Genomic DNA, 24,120 nt, shown 5'->3' with positions numbered 1-24,120 from the left:
GCATGGCCGACCAATTAGGTGTTTGGCCGACCGATGGAGTGCATGGCTAACCAGTTAAGTATTTGGCGGACCGATGGAGTGCATGGCCGACCAGTGAAGTATTTGGCCGACCGGTTAGGTGTTTGGCTGACCGGTGGAGTGCATGGCCGACCGGTGAAGTATTTGGCCGACCGGTGGAGTGTATGGCCGACCAGTTAGGTGTTTGGCTGATCGGTGGAGTGCATGGCCGACGAGTGAAGTATTTGGCCGACCGATGGAGTTCATGGCTGATCGGTGAAGAATTTGACCGACCGGTAGAGTGCATGGCCGACCAATTAGGTGCTTGGCCGACTGGTGGAGTGCATGGCCAACCGATGGAGTGCATGGCCAACCAGTCAGCTGTTTTGGCCGACCAGTCGAGTGTTTTGGTTGACGAGTCTTTCTTCAAGGAGTGAAGTTGGCCTACTAGACAAATCATCGTTATGCAAGCGAAGTTCCAGTAACAGCTTCGGCTAGAAGTAGTCGTACCTACGCGGGAATCTCTCAGTTTATCCCAAAGAAGTCGCATATTGTTGTATTTTAAATGTTATTATTTATTAAATACTGTGAGAGTAACAGAAATGACCCGGTCAAAGGGAATATCTGAGATACGATCCATGAGCCTATAAATAAATGGCTCATAGCATCATTGTAGAAAAATCTGATCTTTTTAGAGAGAGAAAAACTCTTGTTTGGAGACTTTGGGACTGTTACTTGGGGTATTCTTGGGGGCATTTTCTAAGAGAGTTTAGAGAGAGAAACTATGTATTTTTCTACTTACACTTAAGAAACTCAGTTGGCTCAAGTTCATATGATATTAAGTGTAGGATATATATCACAACTCCAAGTGGATTAGGCTGTTACCAATAAATTGGGGCTGAACCACTATAAAATTATCTGTGTCATATTTTTCTCTTGAAGGTTCATTATAGTTTTGACGTCTACTCGTCGTTGGCCAAAATCGTGGTCAACATTTTGGTGGTTTCATTGAGATCCTGAAGAGAAGAAACAAACGACTATCATATTAAGATGGCGCCCAAGAATATTAGTGTGGCATCCAAAAAGTCAGGCACGTCAAAAGAGCCTGCCAGATCAGAAGGTCCTGAATCGTAAAATGCAGAGACTGAGCCCAGGGTCTTTCCCGAGGAGACCACTCTAGAAGTTGAACAACTCCAGCAAGCAATAGATGCTTTCCAAGAGGAGATGATGCAATTCAATGCTCGGCAGGAGTCTTTTGCTGAAGAGATGGCCAGGCAGAGAGCTGCGTTAGAATAGAAAAGGCGCGATATGAAGGCCAGAAGCGAAGAGCTCAGACAGCGACAGGAGGAAGTCGACTAGAGACATCGTGAAGCGGCACTTGCTCTAGAAGCTGCTACCCAATTGGCCCAAGCCAATGCTCAAGCCGCGGTACAAGCAGCCACCCAGGGAGCAAGAAATAATAATGTTGGTCGGAGGACCATTGATAGAGCCAATTCATGGGGACCGGACAGAAGCAGAAGTAACCCCCTTGGTCGAGAAGATGACGGGGACTGATCTAGAACTTCCTTGACGCAAAGGGAGCACTCTAGAACCCCCTCCAGGAGCCACCGATCAGAAACTTCTAGATCAGGGAGTCACCGATCGGGCAGTAAAAAGACTCCACCCAGGCAGGATCAGACCAGGACTCCTCGAGATAAGAGGACTTCACAATTCAAAGATGGGCATGGTCGTGATGAGGCTGATAGTCATCACACTGACCAGTCAAAGGAAAAAGAGGGCAACGATCAACAAGGAGGAAAAGACTGCCCGGGACGTACCGAAAAGCCTCCACTGCACCTCGGCTAGCAGCGTAGTAGGAGAGAGCAAGTACCACTTAGTAAGCCCTCTGGAAAATTGAATTTTAACACTTCAACAATTTCTTGACCGAGCAGACAAGTATATGAAATTGGATGATGCAATTGAAAAAAAGGAGAATGGCATAAACAATCCGGGTGGATCAACTGACCCTCCTAAGAATGGTGGAAAGAAACGTGGAAATAACGGGTCTGACCACCATGAGGAAAAGAAAGAAAAGTTGAGTTCAAACGAAAATCCAACAAAGTATGAGCCTTAGTTCACTAATTACACCACTCTCTCGGCCAGCCGAGCGGAAATATATCTTGCTAGTCATGAAGAGGTTCCCTACAAGAAACCTCCACCCATCAAGAAAGAGATGAGGAAGAGAGACATGAATAAGTTTGGTCGTTTCCATGGAGATTATGGTCACGATACGAATGAATGCAATCACCTAAAGGACGAGATAGAGTTTCTTCTCCGGTCGGGCAAGTTGAGAAATTACCGGGCAGAGACACCCCAAGGAGAAGGAGGCAGCAATAATCTTGGGTTCAAACAACAAAGATCTCCACCCATCCAGCCCGGACCTATGGACTTTACCTTAGACACTCTATGTGGAGGTCCACACTTGGCTGAGGATAGCAACAAAGAAAGGGAAAGGTATGCCGACACACTTCGACATGAGCGGGAGTGCTAGGATCAGGAGCCACTGGAACGGCGAGCGTTTGTGAATATATTTGTCAAAATACCGCTTTCAGAGTGGTAGTTTAATTTCAAGTTGTTTAACTTGTTATTTAAATTTTGTTTATGAGCTGGTTATTTGCTGACCAGTCATCTATTTTTGAACAATTTTTGTTGTTTATACTCGTTATTAGACACGTTCTGTCCTTTTTAATTTACGAGTAATAATAGAGACTACGCGCAGCGTGGTCGATTCTTGCTACAAATGTGCATGTGTGTTAATTATTCGAACATTGTTCAACTGGTCGGTAAAATCGAACAGTATTCAACTGGTCGATACATTCGAGCAATTTCAACTGCTCGAATATGTTTTAATATATTCTATGTGTTTCACGAGCAAATAACTGCTCGAACAGATTCGGTCAAGTAGCAAGTGACCCAGGATCTTACAACCCTCGATTGATTTGGGGGGCACATGGGGTATGCTGGTGTGGATGCTCAGTATTCCACCCCCTTAAAAGATCAAAGACGCGCGCTAAGGTCCCATAAAGGCCTAAATAAAGGCCTAAGTGAGTGTTAGAGCCACCGCCTCGTCCATGCGAGGCCGTGTCCCTGCCGCCTCGTCGACGCGAGGCCACGCCGAGGCCCAACCACGAGGCCGTGTCCTTGCCGTCTCACCCACGCGAGGCCACGCCCGAGGCCCAGCCGTAAGGCCGTGTCCCTTCCGCCTTGTTGACGTGAGGCCACGCCCGAGGCCCAGCCGTGAGGCCGTGTTCCTGCCGCCTCACCCACGCGAGGCCATGCTGCCTCGGCCGTGCGAGGCCCTCGTTATCGCCCAGCCGCGAGGCCGTGTCCCTGCCACCTCATCCACATGAGGCCACGCCGAGGCCCAGCCGCGAGGCCGTGTCCCTACTGCTTTATCCACGCGAGCCCATGCTGCCTCGGCCGTGCGAGGCCCTCTTCATCGCCCAGTCGCGAGGCTGTATCCCTGCTGCCTCGTCCACCCGAGGCCACGTCGAGGCCCATCCGCGAGGCCGTGTCCCTGCCACCTCGCCCACGCGAGGCCACGCCCGAGGCCCAGCCACGAGGCCGTGTCCCTTCAGCCTTATTCATGCGAGGCCACGCCCGTGGCCCTACCGCGAGGCCGTGTCCTTGCCGCCTCACCACGCGAGGCCATGCTGCCTCGGTCGTGCGAGTCCCTCGTCATCGCCCAGCCGCGACACCATGTCCCTGCCACCTCGTCCACGCCGAGGCCCAGCCCCGAGGCTGTGTCTATGCCGCCTCACCCACACGAGGCCATGCTTCCTCGGCCGTGCGAGGGCCTCGTCATCGTCGAGCTGCGAGGCCGTGTCCCTGCCGCCTTGTCCACGCGAGGCCACGCCCGAGGTCCAGCCGTGAGGTTGTGTCCCTGCCGCCTCGTCCACGCGAGGCCACGCCCGAGGCCCAGCCGCGAGGCCGTGTCCCTGCCGCCTCACCCACGCGAGGCCATGCTGCCTCGGTCGTGCGAGGCCTTCGTCATGGCCCAGCCGCAAGGCCGTGCCGCCCTCTTGGCATCTCGTGAAGGCCTCTTCCAAAGAGCTACGCGTGTGAGTCAACCCCACCCCAATGGATCTCGTCCCAAGGCCCCGCGTGCATGATGATAGTGGTCGAGGTGGCCCACAAGAGACAAAAAGAGTACGAATAAGGTACCTCAAAAGGGGTACGTACATGCCTGCTAGGATCAGGGGACGGGCCCAACACCTGTGCCCGACAAGTAGTGGCGGTTGGGAATGGTACGAAGAGTGGAAAGACCACAACCACATCTCTGATACCCGTACAAAGCGAGTGGTAGAGTCCTGACCGAGTACAAAAGCTGAGGTACTCCCATGGACTCTGAATGTGTACCAGAGCCGACACCACTACACTTGATACCACTCCCCTGATAGTGTACTTGTGCACAGATTGGTCCCCTGGACCACAATGTTTCAGGGGCCATTAGAGCCCACTATAAAATGGACTACACTTCCATTTGGGAGGGGGTTGGAAAATTTACTATAGCAAGTGCATCTTAGTGAATGAAAATTGATTTCTCCATTGTTCTGTTACAATTGTTCATAGAGTTGATACTTAGATTCAGAGAGTTTTTCTTGGCATAATCTTAGCTCTCTTATTTTTCCGACTTAACTTAGTTGACGAGTTCTCACCGTCAACAGTTTGGCGCCGTCTGTGGGAACTTAAGTTCCAAGCAACTGTTCTACCATTACTTCCAGCAAGAAGAAATGCCAAGACGTTCAAAGCGACTCAGGGAGCCACGAGAGGTGGAGGTCCACCTTAACGGAGTCCAGCTGAAGGCCTCCATGAAGGATCTCCCTCCGCCCAGAAGAAGGAGTGTCCCCGTCGCGGGCATGGGGGGCAGCCCCAGAAGTGCAGGGAGAGGTGAGGACCATCTTTGGAGGACCAGGATTCGAAGGTGATTCAAGGAAGGGGCGAGACAAGTACGCCAAGGAGGCCAGACGAAGTCCACCACCTTTCGTTTTAAGTTTGGAGCAACGCCCCCCGAAGAGCTTCAAGGGCAAGAATGACTCGATAACTTTCACTGAAGAAGATGCGCAGGGGGTGCATTTCCCTCATAATGACCCCCTGGTGCTAACTGCCCACCTTGCTAACATGAGGGTACATCGGGTCTTGGTGGATAACGGGAGCTCTGTGGACATCTTGTATAGACCAGCGCTGGAAAAGATGGGATTGAGCCTCCGTCACTTAAAGCCTTGCACTGCGTCTTTGTATGGGTTCCCGAGAGATTCGATACAGCCCCTGGGGGCAATCGAACCATGGGGGAGCAACCCAGGCAAAACACCGTAATGACTAACTTTGTCGTGGTGGATTACGCCTTAACCTTCAATGCAGTATTAGGGAGACCCTCTCTGAGAGAATTGAAGGCGATCACTTCTCTGTATCACCTAGCTATGAAGTTCCCAACCCCCGAGGGAGTAGCATGTGTGAAAGGGGAGCAGAAGGAAGCGAGGGAATGCTATAACATGTCCCTCCACACAGCCACCAAACCATCTGTACCGATGGCAATGGTCGTGTATGAAGGAGCGACCCACACAAGTTAGACCCGCACAAGTTAGATCATCTTGAGAAGTGCTACCAGCGAGACTTCGGCACTCAGTGCAAAAAGAACCTATGTTTAGTTTGTTCCTTGTTGTTTTAGCTTAAGTAAGTAAGAATCAAAGAGGCTACCTAGGTAACCTCCTAGTTAGATGTAACCCTTTTATTTACAAGGTTGGTTGTAAACCGCGTGCTATGAATGAAACTGTTTGCAACTTCATGTGTTACTTTTCTTCGCTACGCGGGCATCAGCCAAAGTGTCTGCCGAAATAAATTTCACCAAACACTTGGGGTGCAGGACAGGAGGCAAAAACATGCAGCTAGCAAGGGGGACCTAAAAAGGGCTCCTAAAGAGGACCCTCTAACGGAGGATCCTAAAAAGGACCCCTTGCCCTCCTAAAAAGGAGGCTCCTAAAAAGGACCCCCTATCAGGAGGACCCTATGTACTAGGAGGATCCTAAAAAGGGCCCTCTATTAGGAGGAAGTAGCACGTGAAGATAAAGCAAGCAACAAGCAGGAGAATCCAAGGAAGGACCCTTTCCACCAGGATCCTAAATAGGACCCTATGCACCAGGAGGATCCTAAAAAGGGCCCTCCATCAGGAGGACCCAAAAGGGACCATGACCCTAAAAAGGACCCTTTAACAGGAGGTCCCAGAAGGACCCCTTATATCGGGGCCTTAGGTAAAGTCCTTATATATAGAAAACAGGGAGAGGACCTTGCAAGGCATCCCTTGGGTTCACAAGGATTAGCGACCCTTGTGAACATCAAGGAGGCCAAAGGGTCTTACAACAAAAAAATAAAAAAATAAAAAATATATATATATAGTAACAACACTAATAAGTCTAGAGTGGCCACCAAGCCGTCTAGCCAAAAAGAGACCCTTGCAAAAATAGTACTATGAATAACAACGAGAAGGACGCTTCTCGCAAAAAAATAATAAGCGCGCGCAAGAATATATAAAAGGATAGCTAGGACCCAAGGGGTCAAAATATCCTTATAAAAGTAATCAAGAGGCACCAAAAGAGGTCCCAGTGAACCCTTTCACATGGGCTCCAAAGGACCTCCAGGCTAGTAAATAAAAGAGGGGAACCAACCAAACCCCATCATACAGGCTCAAAAGGACCTCAAATGCAGTAGAATAAGAGATAAATAGCAACACAAGTATATATACATTGAAAAAGAAAGTTTTGAAGACAGTACAAGATTTACAAAAGAAAAATAGTAAGAATGATAATATTACAACGACTCAAGCGAGCATACATCTACTGCAAGCTGGCAGAGGTAATGAAATAGCAACCTCAGGACCTCCTGCCCCGGGCGCTCCACCCAGCAGCCCGGGTCACGGCATACTCGCCAAAGGAGGAGAAGTCAAAATTGGGGTCCTGCCTCCATACGCCATAGAGGGCGCGCTTTATAGACCTATGCTCAGTAGTCGCCCTCACTCTATAGACCTATGCTCAGTAGTCGCCCTCTCCGCTTCTAAAGAGGCAACCCTCTCCTGTGACGCAACAACCTCAACTCTAGCAGCTTCAAGATCGATCTCTAGGGAGGAGACCTTCGCCTGTGCAGCAGCCGCGGTAGCCTGGGCACCCTGGAGCTCCCCCTCTAGCTTGGTAACCGTGTCCTGCAGCTCCGAGGCCTTGGCAACCACTTTCTTCCTCTTTATTAACGAGTTGGCAAGTTTGGTCCGAACCCTTGTCAATTTGTCCTTGGTTTCATTAAGATCTCTCTCAAGCACCTGAGCCTGTGCTGCGAGACGGTCCCTCTCGATGCACGACACGGAGAGATTGCCAGCCGAGTCGGCAAACCGCAGAGCCACAGTATAGGCCTGCACAAGAAAGTTAACAACAACAACAATAAGTGACAAAAACAAAAAATATATGCATGAACACTTATACATAATAGGGCCGACGCGAGGTGTGGGAACTCACCCAAGTCATGGTGCGCCTTAGGGCTTCCCCAAGGTCCAACTGAGAAACATTCCCAAGACTGTTCCAGTCAGATACGGGGAGGCTCGAGGAAAGTTGGATGTATCGCTGCCCATAAGACGTCGCCATTCGAGTCACCCAGGGTTCCCCATCCGCACCAGGGGCACCTGGCTGGATGAGGACAGACGACCCGCTCGCCGAAACGGGAGGGGGCGCGGTGACAGTGGAAAACTAAGGATCTGGTAGATCAGAGGGAGGCTCCAGAAGGTTGGCAAAATAAGTCCCTGATGGTCCAGGGTCGAGAGGAGCCTGAGTGAAGGCGTCGTAGCCCTCAAGGTCAGGGAAAACATAACACCCCGGAACGGCCTGCTGGTCTTGAGAATGAGGGGCTATGTCCGGATCATAGGAGGCACATGGAGGGCATCCCCCAGGAAATGGAGGCAGCTGGTGAGATCCCCCGCGGTCAAGGGGGGCTTCCTCCGATTCTTCCTCATCCTCATCCTCATCTGGGCAAGGCTTGGCCAAGGCACCCATCATCTTCGTGGACCCAGAGATGGTCCACAGCAACTTGGGGTCTGAGATAGGGGACAATTTATGGCGGTTCAGATTCTTCACGGTGAATAGGCACACCGCCTTTTTCATAGCGGGGTCAACGTTGAGGAACGTTCTCAGGTCTCTCGCTTCTGACCTGACAACTGTGGGTTCGGCGAATTGCTCTGCATAATACACGCCATAGTTGATATGAACATAGGTCATGAAAACAATAAGTTGTAAGAAAGTACAAGAGAGAAAGTGATGCTCAAGGTACTTACTGAGAGTGGCCCGGAAGTCCTCGCGGACAGAGAGGGGGCCTTCCACGAAGAAAAAGTCCTGCTTCCAGGACCCCGAGTTGGACACCAAGCCCTCTATCAAAGAGGCCTCGTTGTTGGCTTTTTGTAAATAGTAAAAGCCCTTGGACTTGGGAAGAGGCATGAGGTTGTAGAGGAAATGCACCTCTATCGCCATAGGAGCGCATTTAAACAGCTTCGTAAATGCAACGAAAAGGCAGCTTAAAGTCAGCCAGCCACTGGGAGCCAGCTGAAGCGGGGCAAGGTCGAAGTAGTTGAAGACCGCAACAAAGAACGGGTGTAACGGGATGGTACCACCCACCTTCTGGATGTGCTCGCTGAGGGCCACGAAGCCGGGCCTAGGACTGTCAGCCCGGCATGTCTCCTGAGGAACATATAACGCGTACTCCGGAGGGACGCGATAGTGATCCATGATGTCCCTTAGTTTGTTTTTGGACACACGTGACACCAGTTCGGTTGCCAGTAAAGGAGCATCGTCCGATTCATTGGAAACCACCTGTCGTCGTGCCCTCGGCATATCTGCAAAATCAAAAGAAAAATGTGAGGAAGAGACAGAACACTTGACCCTCCATTTTTTCTTCCTAGCAAGAGTCTTCCATCGAGGGAGCGACTGCGAAAGTGCTGAGCTAGGAAAAACCGACACTAGGGGCTGAGGAGAAGCGGAGGCAGCCCCATACAGTCATCAGGCGAGGATGGGCTGGAGGGCTCAGGCGGAAGGTGTCCCTCCATAAACTCCAACTCCCTATGCAACTCTAAGAGGGTCACCCTAAGGCTCGCTACATGGTCACTAAGGTCTGGGGGGAAAGGTGCTCCGTCTCCTCTCGACACCGAGTCAATTTTTCTCTCCACCACCCAAATTTTACGCCTAAGTTCAACCATGTACTCAAGATGGCGGATACGGGCTTGCCTTAAGGAGTCATAGTCCTAGTAAGGGTTTTCCTCAGGGGACTCTGAGTTTGAGGACAGGTCAATAAATTCAACCCCCGGAGGTATGTCGGACAGGCCGTCACTGACCATGAGACCTCGTCCCGAAAGCAAAAAGGGGTTCACGTATAAATGAGGGGATGGCTACAAAACACAAAGGAATAGGCTTAATACCTGTAGATGCAAACGCCCTAAATGACCCACTACAGAGTATAAAAAAGAGGGGCATGCAACTGGGCAAACTCACTGTGAGCTCAGGCCATGGTACCCCAACCCGAGTAACGCTAATTTGGACCCAACAAAAACCAGGGAAAAAGAGAATATACCTCAAGATGTAGAAATTAGAGGCTGTCGAGGCCAGAAAAGGAGGTCAAGGGCCAAAAGGACCAAATGGTCGAAAATATACGTCTGCAAAAGTAGACAAAAAGGATGTGTTAGCCTCCAAATAGACATACCAAGAAATTAGCTCATATGTAAAAAAAAATGTGAAATGAAAAAATAAAATGAAGGAAACTATGGCAAAAGTGAGGTTGTGGGGGATTGAATCCCTTACCTCTTGAAAGGAGTAAGGTTCTAGGAACCACTAAGCTAAGGCCTACTTATAAGCCTTGCGTGAGGGCCTACTTATAAGAATCAAGGAGAATAGTCTACAAGAGCACCTAAAGGTCCTCTCCTAGACTGGGGGCAAGAGTGGATGCTCAATATTCCACGCCCTTAAAAGATCAAAGACGCATGCTAAGGTTCCATAAAGGCCTAAATAAAGGCCTAAGTGAGTGTTAGAGCCACCGCCTCATCCACGCGAGGCCGTGTCCCTGCTGCCTCGTCCACACGAGGCCACGCCGAGGCCCAGCCACGAGGCCGTGTCCCTGTCGCCTCGCCCACGCGAGGACGTGTCCCTTCTGCCTCGTCCACGTAAAGCCACGCCCGAGGCCCAGCCGCGAGGCCGTGTCCCTGCAACCTCACCCACGCGAGGCCATGCTGCCTCGGCCGTACGAGGCCCTCGTCATCAACCAGTCGCGAGGCTGTGACCCTGCCGCCTCATCCACACGAGGCCACGCCGAGGCCCAGCCGCGATGCCGTGTCCCTGCCGCCTCACCCACGCGAGGCCATGCTTCCTCGGCCGTGCGAGGGCCTCGTCATCATCGAGCTGCGAGGCCGTGTCCCTGCCGCCTCATCCATGCGAGGCTACGCCTGAGGTCCAGCCGCGAGGTTGTGTCCCTGCCGCCTCGTCCACGCGAGGCCACGCCCGAGGCCCAGCCGCGAGGCCGTGTCCCTGCCGCCTCACCCACGCGAGGCCATGCTGCCTCGGCCGTGCGAGGCCCTCGTCATGGCCCAGCCGCAAGGCCGTGCCACCCTCTTGGCATCTCGTGAAGGCCTCTCCCAAAGAGCTACGCATGTGAGACAACCTTGCCCCAATGGATCTCGTCCCAAGGCCCCGCGTGCATGATGACAGTGGTCGAGGTGGCGCACAAGAGACAAAAGAGTACGAACAAGGTACCTCAAAAGGGGTATGTACATGCCTGCTAGGATCAGGGGACGGGCCTGACACCTGTGCCTGACAAGTAGTGGTGGTTGAGAATGGTACGAAGAGTGGCTACACCACCACCACGTCTCTGACACCCGTACAAAGCGAGTGGTGGAGTCATGACCGGGTACAAAAGCTGAGGTGCTCCCATGGACTCTGACTGTGTACCAGAGCCGACACCACTACACCTGATACCACTCCCTTGATAGTGTCCTTGTGCACAGATTGGTCCCCTGGACCACAATGTATCAGGGGCCATTAGAGCCCACTATAAAATGGACTCCACTTCCATTTGGGAGGGGGTTGGAAAATTTACTGTAGCAAGGGCATCTTAGTGAATGAAAATTGATTTCTCCATTGTTCTGTTACAATTGTTCTTAGAGTTGATACTTAGTTTCTGAGAGTTTTTCTTGGCATAATCTTAGCTCTGTGATTTTTCCGACTTAACTTAGTTGACCAGTTCTCACCGTCAACAGCTAGTATATAATTTAACACAGGCAATAAGAGCACGAGTAAACATATTTGTTTTTACGCTGACTTGTAAAATTTTGAAGTCAAAAAAGGCCTTTAAGCTAACTTGTTTGACAAAGCTTAAGTAACTTGGAATTTTTCAAAATTTTAAGTTAGAAGCAAATATTCGTGTGACAATAAACGTTATGCTCATAAAATGTTAGAGCAATAAGAGTATGAGAAAGTATACTTAGTATGGACTTATGAAATGTCTAGAATTTCTAAGTTAGAAAACTAAGTACTCATGCGAAAATATAAGGCATACGTCAGAGTGACTTTACTATTCACAAAAAACTTATAACTTTTTAAGTCTAAAAAGACTTAGAATGTTTCAAGTTAACAAAGAAAAGTAAAGAATAATTGCATGAACCATAAAGATTTTGTGCAAACCCGAGGACATAAGGGCATGCATCCAAGCGGTTAGGCTGTGGTATCCGAGTAGATGGCATGCGTCCAAGGACCAGCATGTCCGAGGAGTAGCATTGCCAAGAAGTTGTTTAGGTTCTGAGGCACAAGGCTTCCGAGGGACAAAAGAAATTTGATCGGTTAGGAATGGTAAAAGAAACAAGTTTGATGGGCTAAAGGAAACGTTTGATCGTGAGTTTACTACAAAAGTGAAAGTTATTGACCGGATGGAAGCTTTTGGATGACCTCAAAAACATTTTTCTAGAGAAAAAGTTTATCATACGAGTAAATCATATAATAAACTTGGGGGGCAAATGTTATCCCCAAAATTTCAGTTCGATGACGTGGCAATCAGAACTGACAATTGGCAATAAATGGCGCATTAATAGTCAATAAATGTGTTGGCTCTTTGGAGTTGTGATAAAGTGATCTGACCGATCTGATAGAATTTCTGTCCGACCGGTAAAGATTTTTGACTGACCACTGAAACGTTTTGACTGACCAGTCAAATGCTTTGGCCGACCAGTCAATTATTTTGGCCGACCAGTCAAGTGTTTTGCTAGACCAGAGATGTGTCATGCTAGACTAGAGAAGTGGCATGCTAGTTTAGAGATGTGCCATGTTAGACCAGAGATGTGTCATGTTAGACTAGAGAAGTGTCATGCTAGACTAGAGATGTGCCATGTTAGACCAGAGATGTGTCATGTTAAACCAGAAAAGTGTCATGCTAGACCAGAGATGTGCCATGATAGACCAGAGATGTGCCATGTCAGACCAGAGATGTGTCATGTTAGACCGGTGGAGTGCATGGCCGACCAGTGAGGTGTTTGGCCGACCGGTGGAGTGCATGGCCGACCGGTGAAGTATTTGGCCGACCGGTGGAGTGCATGGCTGACCAGTTAGTTGTTTGGCCGACCGGTGGAGTGCATGGCCGACCAGTGAAGTATTTGGCAAACCGGTGGAGTGCATGGCTGACCAGTGAAGTATTTGGTGGACCGGTGGAGTGCATGGTCGACCGGTGAAGTATTTGGTCGACCGGTGGAGTGCATGGCCGACCAGTTAGGTGTTTGGCCGACTAGTGGAGTGCATGGCTGACCAGTGAAGTATTTGGCCGACCGGTGGAGGGCATGGCCGACTGGTGAAGTATTTGGCCGACCGGTGGAGTGCATGGCCGACCAGTTAGGTGTTTTGCCGACCGGTGGAGTGCATGGGCTACCAGTGAAGTCACTACACCAAAAATCCCTTTTTGCAACACATAAGTATAACAGTATTGCAAAAGTATTATAATAAATAAACATAAAGGTGACATACTATAAAATAGCCGAAAATAGGAAAAAATAAGGGGATGAATTATTGTTTCCCAAAACAAAATATCTTAAATGAAAACCTATCTCTTTCTTTTCCAAGCCGCTCCCCCCTCTCTCTCTTCCCCGATCCCTCTCCATCTCTCTCTCTTTCTCCTACTCGAAACACCAACAACTGTAGGGCTTCAACTACGATGGCGTGGGGCTATACGAGGCTTCTCTCCAACCTCTGACTTGATGGTCGCCGTCCATTCGACTACCGCAATCTCATCATCACCTTCGGCAAGGAGGATGGCTTGGCGGAGGTGCAGCTGGGCCAAACCCATGTCATGGGATTTGTCACGGGCCAGCTGGTTCAGCCCTACCGTGACCGCTCCAACAAGGGCTCGCTTTCCATCTTCACCGAGTTCTCCCCCATGGCTGACCCTTCCTTCGAGCCTGGCCGACCCAGCGAGGTTGTTGTTGAGCTCGGCCGCATTATAGACCGTGGCCTAAGGTTTGATAGTCGTTGCCATTAGTAAAATGAAAGAAAAAATTAACTGTGTGCTTAGTAGTTTGAACAAGTGGAATTTTGAAATGTATGTGCAGAGAAAGCAGGGCTATTGACACTGAATCGCTTTGTGTTCTTCCAGGGAAATTGGTTTGGGCCATCCGTATTGACCTCCATATTCTAGATAATGGAGGGTAAGCTGTAAATTTTGTCCCCTCTAGCACCAATTCTTTTTTTCCTTTTCTATTATTCACTTGATTTAAGTGTGTATATTTAGTTTTCATTTTGAAAAATTTGTTAATAGAAACCTTGTGGATACTGCAAATATTGTTGCGTTGGCTGCTCTCATGACGTTTCGGAGGCCTGAATGCTCATTTGGATATTTGTATGTGGGTTTTGTTGTTAATTGATTTGGGTTTACCTTGAAATTTCTATGTTCTGTTTTCAATAGGGATAGTCAATAATATTTCTTATTGTATCATTAATACTTGGTTTGTTGTGACCAAAAAAATTTCTAATTATCATCTTAACACTAAGTTGAAATTTACTATGTTTCCTTTCCATTATCTTAATCAATGTTCACCACTTTTTTTAAAAAAAATTTGGTCTCTTTAGGTAGAGAATGTATAGGATTAAGAGTGTATGGGTTCTGAGAAAAGTTACCCGTTTAATGGGTGGAGAATGTACATGCTCGTTATTAGTAAAATTACATTTAGACATCTTTTAGAAGCTAGTTTTGGTATATGTCATTGCTTATTACACTGTTTCCCTTAGTTTGTCCAGGCATTAAGAACCCAACAACAGCCACCCATCAATCTCTCCCTGTACACTTTTACTGTTCATCTATTCAATGATCCGTTCATTGGCCGTCCATTTCTCCAACACCACCCCTCTCTCAGTCTCGTCCTCTATTTCTCTGAAAACCCATCAATGACTAACAATCACTCCTTCCATATATTTCTCAAACCCTCTTTTTTGTTTCAGGTTATTGTTTCTGTATTAATATTTTAGAGTTTCTTTTCAAAGGTAAATGAATCTATCTTTTTCTCAGTTATGATTTTTAATTTATTTCATGAGAGAGTAGTATTTCTCCTTTTTTTTAATATGCAATCAAGAAAATGATTTCATGAGCTTCCCAAAATGTAAAAACCATAAAAAGATAAAAATTCATTTAAGAGTTATATAGATAGTTTTTGTAAGTAAATAGTTCTTTTTATCTCTAGATTGTGTATTCTTTTCTTAGTATCTAATGCTGATGTATAGTAATATTACTGATTAAAGACGTAATCTTTTACTAATGTGAGTAACATGATTAGTATTAAGTTGCAGTTAATAATTAAATACAGATTGATTCGATCCTTTGTAATATAAAGTTTCTTATGATTTTACTAGGTCTTTCTATTTTGCCTTTTATATTCAATCCTTCTAGTTTTAGAGGCAAAAGACTATTCTAATTGGATTAACTTGTGTGATGATTTTAATTGGATTTTACATTTGCAAGTGGAGAGCATTTTATGGTAAGAGTCTCTACCCTTACTTCATTCATCTATTAATGTAATATTTTACCCTTGCAAATCCAAGAAGTATAGGTCTATAACGAAATTGACAAGTTTTTATTCTAACAAAGTAACAATTGCCATTGAGGGTTAGCCAATATTCATGGCATAACATTAAAATTCACTTGAAACCAAATAGAACTTAAAGAAAATACTGATTTTGAAGACACGTACAATATAGATATTTTTAAGCATACCTGGAAATTTTGAACAGAACGGATGCATTGTTCTTGTGAATATATTTTGGAATCGACCATAAGACATGCTTTGTGTCAATTGGATTGGAATTTTTTAACATGCACATACAGAGCATTTTTCTTGATATGTGTATATAACTGGTGTTATCATGTCATTTGTTGTTGCTTTATTGGTATTCAATAAATATGAAAGAGATCAATGCTCTAAATCTGAGTTTGAATGTTTGCTATTTGTGTACTCTATAAGTTTATTCATTTTTTTTCATTCACTTTTGTCTGCTACCTTGTTTATAATATATGGTCAAATTTGTTAAAATTCCATTTAGATAGATAGCCATGTAGAGTATTTGTGGAATACAGAAGTAATATTCGGTCATTAATAACTCTACAAGATACCTTTGAATATAACTAATAAAGGTAATATATATATGGTTATTAACTCTCATGTATGTTTTGCTCAAGCAAAAAAAAAAAAAAAGAAAGAAAAACAAGAGCAAATTGAGTTTAATGAAGCAAAACAAAAGAGCTAAAAAATGAGTAGCAGATCCCTCTATTAATCATAGACCAATAAGGACTCTACTCCTAGCAAAACCTCAAGGACTGCCACTGTTTTTGTAGCCTAATCTGATCTTTATTACAAACTTTGTATTTAACAATAACAATTTTTGAGCTTTTTTTTTTAGGAGAATATAAGAAATGAATTTTCCCATGTTGAGAATGGTCATTTGGGGTCATTGGGATTAAAGAGTGTTGATCAATCTAATCTGTAAAGTGTGTGGAAGGTTTCTATGAGGCAGAAATAAAATTTTGAAGAGAAAGATCTCTTGGGGATTACATAATCTTGTAATTAATGATATTTTTCTAATTTACTATCTAGAATGAAATTTTGAGGAGACTTAATTTATTTTAAAGTAAAGTAATAAAGGTTATAGGCACATCGTAGTAAAAATAACTTACAAATTTAATGATAAAAATTAAAAAATTATATTAAGAAAAACTTATAAAAAATGTTTCTTCACTATATATATGGTATATAATGATTAAATGGATTTAGGGAAAAATTCGGAAGCAACTGGAACCTGTTTTAGAGGTCTGAAAGCCTTGTTGGAGCTTGTTACGTTAATTCCTTGGTGAATATGCTTCAATGCTTTGCCTTAGTTTCTTCACAAACAGGCCTTCACAAATTGATCTTTCTTTATATGTTTGCTACTCCATGTGACCTCTTGGTTGGCATTTTATTGTTAGGCTAATGCTAATATTGTTCTCTGTATTAGGCCCTGAATACACTTGGAAATACCAAATGGAGGGTGAACAAAAGGGTGCTTAGTGTGATAGATAGAATTTGGTCTAGTGGAGATTCTCTTGGTGGGTTGGTTAGCCGTGAAGATGTGGGTTGCTTTTTATTTGGATTATTTTCTGTTATATAGTGCTTACTTGTATGCTTAAGTACTATACACATACACAAATTTACATAAACATACATATGTTTGTAATATGCTGTGATCGCATGAACAAAAGAAACTAATATTGCTCGACTGAAGCTTTACATCTTACCCTTAAGTTATAATTTGTGTGGCATAATGGTTGTGGGTTTTATCCATCAACTGCCTTCATAATGTATTCTAAAATATTAATTTTCAAATAGGTTCCTTTGCAAGAAGAACTTGACACTGAATGTGTGCAACATAAAGCTTCCTGCTCATATGTGCTACAAATTATGAGCTCTTGATAATTGTTACTATAGTAGTAGATGAGTATTTTTCTTTATTTTGTCGCTATTAAAAAAGTTGAGAGGCAACCATAATATTTGTATTTCAATACCATGTGAATAATAGTTTTATTATACAGAGAATAACTAAAAATTAATCATTTTCCGCTAACACATGAAATTTTTTCGTCTGAATTTTCAATAGTCTCATGGTCACTTTTCTTGAACTAGCATTCATCTGAGAGGTCTCTAGTTCGACGCCACACTTCTCTCTTGCAATCACTCACCACTAAGGTAAATAATTTCTCTTATTCTTTTAAATTTGGAAAATATAAGGGTTTATTTATCATCCATAAATCAGCATATCAAGTTTAAAAATCTGCTCCTATATTATTTCTCCTCCAATAATCTTTATTCTCTATCATTTCTAATATTTTCCAGCGTCTCCTAAACTACACTATCACTTTTTATCAAAGTAAGGCATTCTATCATGTTTGGATGTTAGTTTTATTTTTCTTTTCTTTTGCTTGGTATTATGCTTGTATTGTATTCTCGGGTCTTCGATTATTGGGGATTTATTTTTCTAAATTAAGTTAGATTTTCTAAAAGCTATTTGTAAACTTAGCCTGGATAAATTACATTTCTTCTTCTCAAGAGGTTCGTTTGCCCTAGGATTATTGAAATCATGTTATGTCTTCATTTATTATATTTATGAATTAAATATATTCTTTAAAGGGTCATTGGAACTTACTTGGGAATTGATGGGAGGTAAGATTATAGATATATATATTTTTCTGCCAAACTTTAGAATGTAAAATCAAATATTTTGCAGAGCCTTTTCCATTTGAACTTTCGCTCAACAAAAAAAAAGAGCCCAAGATTAACAAAATTTTGTATAGACCAATATACAAAACAATGAGAAAGAAAATATTTTTCTTCTTTTTCCCCTGAATTTGTCATGTGAAATATTTGGGGTTTTTCTGCATTTCTTTTAGTTGTTGGTGCATCTCTTTAGTTAATGCATATATATATATATATATATATATTATATAAATATGTATGTATATGCCTATATAGTTTGACTTGGGATCCTTTTATGTTTGTGAACTGTGAAGTGGTAAGTTTTGAGATGGAAGAAGAAGACTAATGCAGCAGGACTGAGAGAATTTATAGTAGTGTTTCACTTAAAATGATAAGGGTACATAATAGAATAGTTGTATTTATATGTACAATCAAATGAAAGAATAAAAGATCTAGCAACTTGGCAACCAACCAATAGGCCAAGTATAAATACAGTTAAGAAAAGCTACCTTTAGCAATTAACTAATTACTTTGTTTAACATTTTGTAACTGGTAGATTGCTTATAAACTATTTGTAGAAATGTTTAACTAAATTTTGTTTCAGAGATTGGTTTGAAGAGAGGTCTATCCATTCTATTTAACCAAATGATTTTACGAGAAGAAATTTATTTTATCCTTATGTAGTTTTCATAGTATTCTGGGAATGCTCATTTTTCATTCATTGTTATCATAGTTTATATGGTTGTGGTTCTCTAGCCTACAACATTCAATGTGGGGAGTTGAAACTATCGTGGGTGTGTAGGTCTTATTAAACTAAATGCATTACATGAGGAACATACATGTTTATTCATATATATTTAATAATTTCTATTATCTTATCCTAAAACTGAATCATATTATTCATGCATATATGTTAAGTGGTGTCCATCCTCTTCTCCTTTTTTTCCTTAATATTCAACTAAAACTTCTCTCTTTCAGTATTCCTTTTAATTAAGAGTGTGGAAAATGAAATATATATATAAATAATAAAATCCAAAGATATAATTATCATATGTGTATAAGGATTATATATGAGTTCCTTTCACATTTGTATATTTGAAGTATATTGTTTTGCATAACTTTTTTTTTTTGTAGCATAGTTTCTTGAAGTATTTTTGAAAATATTTTTGCCCAAACTTTGTATTAAGGGAAATCATAAACACTAATACCCTATTATCTAACTCTTTTGACATTTTTGAGCCACACAAATGAACATATAAGATGTCTAGTATTCAGGCGAGATCATTCATCTTAATATGTTTGAGGCTACAAATATATTCTTTCCAGGAAATATTTGTAAAATAACCTCCTAAACATATGTCTCTCAGTCTCCATTGCTGCTACTTGAATGTCAAGGACTCAGGATACTCAAAATATGAGAATGGAAAGAAAAGTCAACAAGCACAAATATTATTAACAAATTAAAAAAAAAAGTTTCTTAAATACCAAAATGTTATTGAGATAATGATCTCATAGCTTGAAACATTTTGTACTACATAATGATCTAAACTATAAGTTATTAAGTCATGTCTCTTTTTGTGCATTTTTTTTATTGCTTGTAACAATATCCCAATTATAGATATACATTCATGCATATACTATGGTTTCTATATTTGAATTATTTTTAATATCTTATATTGAAAAATGATTGCAGATTGAATCAAAAGATTTTATTGAGTTTTTTGTGTCTTCAAAAGCAACTATATATTAGATACTACAAGTCCTGTTTTAGTTGTCTTTGCTTCAACTTCTAGTCAGGTATGTACTTTGGCACTCTTTGTAACATACCGCTTTGTTTTATTTATTATTTTACTTGATTTTTAAAAAAAATCTTCTATTATTTCATTTAGTTACTTATTAGTTTTACCCAAAAAAATTGTTTGCTTTAAAATGATACTACTAGTATTGATATATTATTTTGATTGCTAGTTGTTGGAAGAATGACTTTAGATACTACTTTTAATTGATTAAATATTATTTAATGGATTAAAATGAGCAAGACAAACTTTAGTTGTTGTATTTGCTTCAGGTGTATGAGAAGCTTCTTGGGAGCCAATGCTTTAAATGCTTGTGGTGATTTTATGAAATGCAGAGAATGAAATTCTTGAATATATTATATGGACTACTGAAAATTTGTTGCTGGTTCACTTCATCTGTCTCTATGTTGCCTTCTAGTTTCTTTTAAGGATCTTGATATTATATTATTTGCTTGTAGAACTTATTTTAAAGCATACTAGAGCTTTTCTGGTAAACATATTAATGGTGTCATATGTGTACTTACTATACATAATGACTATTGTAATGCATGTTGGTGAATTGGATTGCTTACTTATTTATAATGGTTATATTTGATAATGGTTGAAGCGTCTCTATGAGTTTGATTTGTTATTTTGTATTGGAATGAAAGATAATTAAAAAGTGGGGATCTATTTTTTAACCTTGTTTGCTTCAATCTACTAATTGCTTACAAAAATAGAAGAAGCTCAATTCTATTTTTGTTTTCTTTTCCTATAAGCTAATTTTTAGTTTTGTACCTCTATTGTTAGTGGTCTTGGAATTCAGTGATAGCAGATACTCTGTTTGGCAGTGGAATTTTCTCTTCGTTCATCTCTTAGCTTATTGTTTCTCTTTTGTGTTTTTTGATGGTTTAACACAATGCTATCTTTTGGGCTATTAGCTTTCTGATCTGAACAGCACAAAAGAACAATTTCTATCAAATATTACTTTATGTAAATACTATGCTTTAATTTATCTTTGACTTCTATCACTTTGCTTAGTTTATGATTGGTCTATTTTTCAAAATAAAATAATTTACCAAGTAAACAATAGACTTTATAACATATAATTCTTTTGTTCTGAATTTTGAGTTTCAAACAATTCAGTTCGATTAAAAAACATAGGAAAGCTAGATGATAAAAGCATTTGTTTGCTTCAATTTATTGGCTTAATCGCTTTATCATTGGAAAGCTAGATGATAGAAGCATTTGTTTGATAAAAGCTAGATGATTCACTTTCTTACTTGGAACTGATTTTTTCCGTTTTCAGCTTAATCCAAGTCTTTATGACAATCATCAAATATATTCCTCACGTTAGAAATGCCTCATTTCTTTTTTCCCCATTAGAAAAAATATCAATTGTTTTAAATATAATCTTATGTAACATCAGTGATGAAATAATTTAGCTATCCAAAAGATTTTCTTTTTCCTTTCTTATTACTGTATGAGTAGAGAATTAGAGACAGTAATACTATTAATAGACCCACTCAAATATTGTCTTTCCTTTGCATTTTCATTCTCTATCATATCTGTGCTTTCTGGTGTGCTTTCTTTCTCCATATTGGTTGCTTTGTCCATGGCTGAGATTTGTTCTTCTTCCCTTACTTCTGGGGGTCTCTACTATTGGAGTACCAAGCTTGCTGGCCCAAAATGGTCACCATTTGCTTCATGGATAACTGGCTGGTATGTAATAATATTCTTTTTCTAACTGTTAACTTGGGAAAATGTCTTTCTTCAATTTTTTCTAGTTGTCTGTTTATACTCTAGCTTGGAGCTTTTAGAGTTTCATTTGGGGTCTGAGACTGTAATGCCTGTACAGTACAAAGTTACCATTAGTAAGTATAGCACATACTTTAATCTTAGCACCAGACCTTATATATATAATTTAGTTAAATTAGTTAGTTTAGTTAAGTTATTGAGAGCAATTTTGAGCTTAGTACTGAACCTTATATGCCTAAATTAGTTGAAACAGATAGTTTATTTAAGTATAGAACTGTATCTTACTTTTCTTGATTCTTCTTTGTGGCATGTATATATTGGTGCCGCTTGTATTCTGTATTCATTCAATTCAATACAATTTCATTTTCTTTCATAATATGGTATCAGAGAATTAAACTATTATAGCTTCATTTATCTCCTATACTTTAAAAAGACAAGGTTCAAACTTGTATCTTAGGAATGTCTTTGAGTAATGAGATGTTCTTCATTGGAGATCATCACTTATAGATTTGTAAACTTGATTAGAACAAATTTTAAGGAGCTAGGGTCTGGTCTATCCTATATAGGGTCAAAAAGACTGATTTTTAACACAAAATAACTGTGCCAAATCCATCTTTTTGAAATAACATCCTCTGATTTCTAAGCACTGTAGTTTCAAAGTCTTCAACATTTTGTAATCATTAAGTAATAACACAACATGTATTTACATATTTTCAATGGGCAATCACATTAAGTGTAGATTTTTCACTTGCACAGCTTATTCAAGTGATCATTCTCCTTAGCACTGGTGGAATAACTGGTGGTGGATATGAGGCCTCAAAGTACTCAGTCATTGCTTTCCATGGAGGAATTTTGCTTCTTCATGCTATCACAAATAGTCTTCCCATATCTTGGTTATCTTTCTTTGGACAGTTGGCTGCTGCATAAAATATTGTTGGTATGATCAAGAGTTTCCCTCTCCTCCATGGAATATTGAGAACTTTTATTTCTGCATTTATTGCATCCTATGAGATCAATATTCAGGTAATTAGATTAAGTATCTTGAATGACCTCAAGTTGTTTATTTTATTTATATTAATATTTTCTGTTTTGTCTATGTTGCAGCTCGAAGACAGTACCCTTAATTTGATATTGGATATTCTTTGCAAAGTTTATCGGGGAGAGGTTTGGCTGCATAATGATTGTCTTTCAAGGTCATTTATTGATTATTTTGTTGATTTTTCATTGGTGGTTCTATTAAAGTTGACATTTTTCTTTTCCTTTGTAGTTTTTTTATTGGATTTATTGCTTTAAATTTTTCAGGAATCACTTTGCAGTCAGTTTTGGGACAGAGAAAGTTTTGTTGATGGTCCTATTCGGTGTCTTCTTTGTAGCCTAGAAGGTGAATTTCCCTTCAGGACTGTGGAACTTATTTGCCTCTTATCATCCCTATCTGAAGGAACTTGGCCAGCAGAATGTGTGTAAGTTTCTTTATTTCTTTACATTGGGTTGAGGATTCTACAGTAATTTCTGTACGTTTGTAAACACTACACTGTACTATATAAGCGTAATTGACTGCGAATATGTATCACTATTTTGTAATTACTTGTTAGTGCCCAAAAAACTTAAGGTTTAGAGTTTGGTACCTGTTTGAGCTCCATATTCTATTACACCTCTCCTTTAAATGATATATGAGATTCGATGGATCTACCCTAGAAATAATAGTATCATTCTAAATGCTTTTGTAACTCAAATCTCCCAAACTTTTAACATGCTGTCTCAGTAATTAAGCACCTGAACCAGAGATGCCTTTAGGGTGAAATTGAGGCCCCTTTAACCTGAAAATGTTAATGTTTGTTTACTGTAATATGTATCTATTCACTGTGTGATAGCAGTATTTTGAATTTTGAAGTATGTTCACCTGGTATTGCTTGTTTAGGTCTTATATTGTATACAATTTTATTATTTGATTCATATTATTTAACATTTTTAAGCATATACCTTACCTTTTATATGCTATTGCAGAAGAAAAATGTCTCTTTCTCCATCAATTGGAGGAGAAAAGGATACTTAGTTTTGAAGGCTTTATGTTGGGCAGCCGTAGAATATTTTATGTTGAAAGTAGTAACTTTTCAATATGTTGAATATTTAAGACTACTTGAATACTTAAAGAACATTTTGTTATTGATGACAGTGGTGAATGTTTTAAACTAATTTGTGGATTGTTAATACAATGTTGAATGTTTTCTTTTTGTTATTTGAAAATCAAGTTCATTTGATGATGCTAATATATTTTAGAAAGCTAATTTTAATTATATAAAAAAAATTAAAATATAATAGAATAAATTAGTGTTATATAAATGAATATATAATGAGAATTTAAACTTATCTAAATATGAAAATAATACGAAAATTGTGTTATAATATCTATTACAATAACACTTTTTATGTAAAGAGTTTTGTTATGCAAACTTCATTATATAACACAAATAATTTGTTATACTAAAGTGTAGTATAACACAAAAAATATGTTATACAAAAGTGTAGTATAACACAAAAAATGTGTTATACTAATGTAATGACCCAACTATTCTAGACTTTGGACCATTAATGAAAACTATACATGGACACTAATCTTTAATAAAACTTACAAGTGAAATAATCATTACTTTATTAAAGCTTGTAAAAATAAATCTTAAACTTACATAAAATTTAAAGTAGGATATGGGATCCCATTGTTTTAAAAGAAAAACATAACATAATTGATTACATAGTAAAATGCGGAAAAAAATACATATAAACCATAAG

General features: G+C 41.1%; 1 protein-coding gene and 1 pseudogene across 6 annotated transcripts; both read left to right on the top strand.

Moving 5' to 3' along the window:
- Positions 1-13,242: 13,242 nt before the first annotated feature.
- Positions 13,243-13,948, top strand: LOC133785108 (exosome complex component RRP45B-like; annotated as a pseudogene).
- A 3,114-nt stretch (positions 13,949-17,062) lies between these two features.
- On the top strand, positions 17,063-23,569 carry LOC133782181 (uncharacterized). 6 transcript variants are annotated; one of them, XM_062221398.1, is made up of 7 exons: positions 17,158-17,293; positions 19,494-21,297; positions 22,090-22,154; positions 22,246-22,356; positions 22,438-22,497; positions 22,636-22,793; positions 23,338-23,569. In XM_062221398.1, the coding sequence occupies exons 4-7, from the start codon at positions 22,273-22,275 to the stop codon at positions 23,384-23,386; spliced, it is 351 nt and encodes a 116-aa protein (XP_062077382.1). In that variant the 5' UTR covers positions 17,158-17,293; positions 19,494-21,297; positions 22,090-22,154; positions 22,246-22,272; the 3' UTR covers positions 23,387-23,569. The 6 variants fall into 6 exon arrangements, 4 of the variants coding, with proteins under 4 accessions (XP_062077380.1, XP_062077379.1, XP_062077382.1 ...); XR_009870368.1 differs by having other exon boundaries at positions 17,063-17,293; positions 22,090-22,270; positions 22,438-22,526; XR_009870367.1 differs by having other exon boundaries at positions 17,063-17,293; positions 22,090-22,356; positions 22,438-22,526.
- Positions 23,570-24,120: the final 551 nt, after the last annotated feature.

This window comes from Humulus lupulus, chromosome 6, assembly GCF_963169125.1.
Source record: "Humulus lupulus chromosome 6, drHumLupu1.1, whole genome shotgun sequence".
Classification (NCBI taxonomy): domain Eukaryota; kingdom Viridiplantae; phylum Streptophyta; class Magnoliopsida; order Rosales; family Cannabaceae; genus Humulus; species Humulus lupulus.
This window is presented reverse-complemented; position numbering and strand designations above follow the sequence as displayed.

Excerpts from the sequence above, each read along its gene's own strand:
- LOC133782181 (XM_062221396.1), top strand. The coding sequence starts at position 22,142 with ATGAGGCCTCAAAGTACTCAGTCATTGCTTTCCATGGAGGAATTTTGC. Across the intron at positions 22,271-22,437 it reads TGCTGCATAAAATATTGTTG|CTCGAAGACAGTACCCTTAA; the intron begins GTATGATCAAGA and ends TCTATGTTGCAG. Across the intron at positions 22,794-23,337 it reads ACTTGGCCAGCAGAATGTGT|AAGAAAAATGTCTCTTTCTC; the intron begins GTAAGTTTCTTT and ends ATGCTATTGCAG.